Source organism: Tarenaya hassleriana, unplaced genomic scaffold, assembly GCF_000463585.1.
Source record: "Tarenaya hassleriana unplaced genomic scaffold, ASM46358v1 Cleome943, whole genome shotgun sequence".
In the NCBI taxonomy this organism is placed as follows: Eukaryota; Viridiplantae; Streptophyta; class Magnoliopsida; order Brassicales; family Cleomaceae; genus Tarenaya; species Tarenaya hassleriana.
In genome coordinates, this window is record NW_010971823.1 from 5,488 (window position 1) to 9,529 (window position 4,042).

Genomic DNA, 4,042 nt, shown 5'->3' on the forward strand with positions numbered 1-4,042 from the left:
TGGTTCCGCTCCTTGCTCCGCATCTCCAAGCTCCGCGTCTCCAAGCTCCGCATCTACAAGCTCCGCGTCTTCATGTTCCTTGTCCTTGGTGATGTCCTCATCATTTTCCCCCTCTTGAGAAGATTTCGCCCTCGAAATGTTTGTACCTGCATCGAAAGGAAGTAGATCAGCCACATTAAAAGAATCGGAAACATTAAACTCATTAGGTAACTCTAGACGATAGGCATTATCGTTAATTCGCTCTATGACTCGGAATGGCCCATCGCCTCTTGGTGATAGTTTGGATTTGCGTTTATCCGGGAAACGCTCAGGTCGAAAATGCAGCCAAACCCAATCACCCTCCTTGAATGTCATCGTCTTACGGCCTTTGTTGGCACGCTTTGCGTAGGACTCGGTTCGCTTAGCAATATTATCGCGGACGCGTTGATGCAGCTGCTTAACGAACTTGGCCTTTTTCTCTCCATCGAGATTAAGAACCTCGTGGTCGGGTAGGGCAAGGAGATGAAGTGGTGTAATTGGATTAAATCCATACACGATCTCAAATGGGGAGTGTTTAGATGCCGAATGTATCGCTCGGTTATAAGCGAACTCAATATGAGGTATGCACTCAACCCAATTCCCTAATGTCTTCCCGATACAGAGTGGATAACGTTCGATTGACCACCTCGGTCTGTCCATCCGTTTGCGGGTGACAAGTCGTTGAAAAGACGAGTTTCGTGCCGATCTTCTTCCAAAGTGTCCGCCAAAAGTGGCTGAGAAATTTCGAATCTCGATCCGACACTATAGTCCTTGGTATGCCGTGAAGACGGACTATCTCTCGAAAGAATAGATTGGCGATGTTTTTAGCATCGTCCGTCTTGGCACAAGGCACGAAATGAGCCATCTTTGAAACCCGATCAACAACGACAAAGATAGAATCCTTGTGTTGGATCTTGGGTAGTCCAAGAACGAAGTCCATGGATATGTCGACCCAAGGCTGCGTAGGGATCGGTAGGGGCATGTACAGTCCGTGAGGTTGCACCTTTGATTTTGCTCGATGGCATTCGACGCATTTGGCGCAAAACCTCCGTACATCTCGCTTAAGATGTGGCCAAAAGAAATGTTCTTGTACAGCAGCCAACGTCTTGTCTACTCCGAAGTGACCAGCGAGAGCTCCTCCATGAGCTTCTCGGAGTATGACATCTCGTAAAGATCCTTGAGGAATACATAGACGTCTATCTCGGAAAAGATACCCATCATGCAAGTAATAGGGACCGAAACCACCTTTCTTACATTCTTCTACGAGGGTTCCGAAGTCACGGTCATCCTCATACCGTGCCTTCACGTGCTCAAAACCGAACAATCTCGTTTCCATGACCGAGATCAATGTGTGTCGGCGAGACAAAGCATCGGCCACAACATTCTCCTTTCCTTTCTTGTACTTGATAATGTACGGGAATGTTTCAATAAACTCTAACCACTTAGCGTGCCGACGCTTAAGAGTGGTTTGGCCCTTGAGATGCTTTAGCGTCTCATGATCCGAATGCACTACGAATTCTTTGGCCAACAAGTAATGTTGCCAAGTCTCTAGAGCTCGTACAAGTGCATATAGCTCCTTGTCATAGGTCGGGTAATTGAGCGCAGCCCCGCTTAACTTTTCACTAAAGAAAGCTACGGGTTTCTTTTCTTGCATAAGGACGGCTCCTATGCCAATTCCGGATGCGTCACACTCGACCTCAAATATCTTGTCAAAGTTCGGGAGAACCAAGACGGGAGCATGTGTAAGGCTGTCCTTGAGCGCAGCAAAGGCGCGCTCTTGTGTATCTCCCCACTCCAAGGGTACGTCCTTCTTGATGACCGCAGTAAGGGGAGCGGCTATGCTACTAAAATCCCGCACGAAACGACGGTAAAAGCTAGCTAAGCCGTGGAAACTACGCACGTGTCCAACAGTGGTAGGGGTCGGCCATTCCGTTATGGCTTTGATCTTTTCCTCATCGACCCTAAGTCCACTAGAGCTAACCACGAAGCCTAGGAAGACGATCTCGTTAGTGCAGAACGAGCATTTCTTCAAATTGGCGTAAAGGCTTTCTCTCCGCAAGGTGGTTAGGACTTGTTCCAAGTGAGTCACGTGGTCTACCGCGGTTCGACTGTATACGAGGATGTCGTCAAAGTACACGACCACGAATTTTCCAATGAAGGCTCTCAAAATGTGATTCATGAGCCTCATGAAAGTACTCGGGGCGTTAGTGAGCCCGAATGGCATTACAAGCCACTCATAGAGTCCTTGTTTCGTCTTGAAGGCGGTTTTCCATTCGTCGCCTTCTTTCATTCGGACTTGATGATAGCCACTTTTCAAGTCGATCTTTGAGAAGATCGTGGCTCCACTAAGCTCGTCGAGCATATCATCAAGGCGGGGAATTGGATGGCGATACTTGACCGTGATGTTGTTTATTGCACGGCAGTCTACGCACATCCGCCACGTCCCGTCTTTCTTCGGTATAGGAGTACCGGAACAGCGCATGGACTCAAACTCTCCCTAATATACCCCTTATCCATCAGCTCTCGAACCTGCTTCTCGAGCTCTTTTGTTTCCTCGGGGTTCATACGGTAGGCTGGGCGGTTAGGTAGCGGCGCACCGGGTACTAGATCGATTTGGTGCTCAATACCGCGGATCGGAGGGAGTCCTGCTGGGATATCCTCGGGAAAAACATCCTGGAACTGATCAAGAAGCCGGGATATGGCTGAATTCTCGTGAGAGGAATCAGTTCGGAGTGTGATTTGGTCTTTAAAGACCATCAGGATCACCGAAGGACACTCTTGCCTAAGGGCCTTCTCGACTTGACTAGACCGCATGTAGAAATTTTCCTTTTTCACTTCGGTTTCCTTGGCGAGTCGCAGCTGCATCTCGTGTACTTGAGATGGCGTTAAAGGAGCGAGCACAATTTTCTTCTTGTTGTGTATAAGAGTGTACTGGTTGGCTCGTCCGTCGTGCATGACCTCTCGGTCAAATTGCCAGGGTCGTCCTAGTAGCATGTGCCCCGCTTGCATGGGAACGACATCACACACAACCTCATCGTGGTAACGTCCGATGCTAAAAGGAATTTTTACTCTCTCGCTCACTTTGATTTCCCCTTGGTTATTCAACCATTGTAGCTTATAGGGGTGCAGATGTTTTTCGGGCGTAAGTCCTAATTTCTTCACCATGTAGGCGCTAGCCACATTGGTGCATGAACCACTGTCGATTATCAACCCGCAAACCTTTCCTTGGATGGTGCAACGAGTATGGAATATTGTCTCTCGTTGTGCGGTCTCGTCCGGGTTTACCATAGTACTAAGAACTCGTCGGGTAACTAAGAGTTCCCCACTGTCGGGATATTCGATCTCTTCCTCGAGATCATCCGCCTCTTCCTCGTCTAGAGACTCGTATTCTCCCTTATCGGTGATGATCATTACTCGGGAGTTTGGACAATCACGAGCCATATGTCCCCGACCCCGACACTTATAACACATAATCTCTCTAGTTCTAGTGTCACGAGGAGCGTCATGGGTGGGTTTGGTTTGCGATGTCTCGGGGGATTTTCCTTTCTCCCGGTAATCACGGTTGCTACGGTTCTCAGAGGGTTCCTTTCGGGTTATGGCCGGTGTTTTGGCTATGGGCGAGGAGAGACTAGGAGGGTTTTTGAATTTACTTAGCCGGGTTTGTTTCCTCTGGTTTTGTTTTTCAATTTGCACGGCTAAGTGCAGAAGCTCATGGAGATCACGGTATGGATGGCGCTCGACCTTCCGAGCAATACGCTCATTAAGTCCATCAAGAAATTGGGCCATCACCGCCTCCTCATCCTCATCTAATTCCAACCGACTCCTAAGGTGCTCGAATTCTTCAAAGAATTCTTCCACCGTCTTAGCACCTTGTGAGATTCGCCTATACTTACGCTGAAGTTCTCGGTGGAAATGTGGAGGAACGTATCGTTTACGCATTAATACTTTCATTTCTCTCCATGTTCTGATCGGCTCTATTTACGCATTAATACTTTCATTTCTCTCCATGTTCTGATCGGCTCTA

At 48.3% G+C, this 4,042-nt stretch overlaps 1 protein-coding gene across 1 annotated transcript in view; it reads right to left on the reverse strand.

The window, feature by feature from the left end:
• Positions 1–3,957, reverse strand: part of LOC104804721 — a 6,222-nt gene extending 2,265 nt beyond the window's left edge. Inside the window, exons 1-3 of the mRNA XM_010529064.1 lie at positions 2,548–3,957; positions 799–2,470; positions 58–146 (exon numbers count right to left, since the gene is read on the reverse strand). Coding sequence (XP_010527366.1) covers positions 58–146; positions 799–2,470; positions 2,548–3,957 — 3,171 coding nt within the window. The remainder of the gene's footprint in view (positions 1–57; positions 147–798; positions 2,471–2,547) is intronic.
• Between the last annotated feature and the right edge of the window lie 85 nt (positions 3,958–4,042).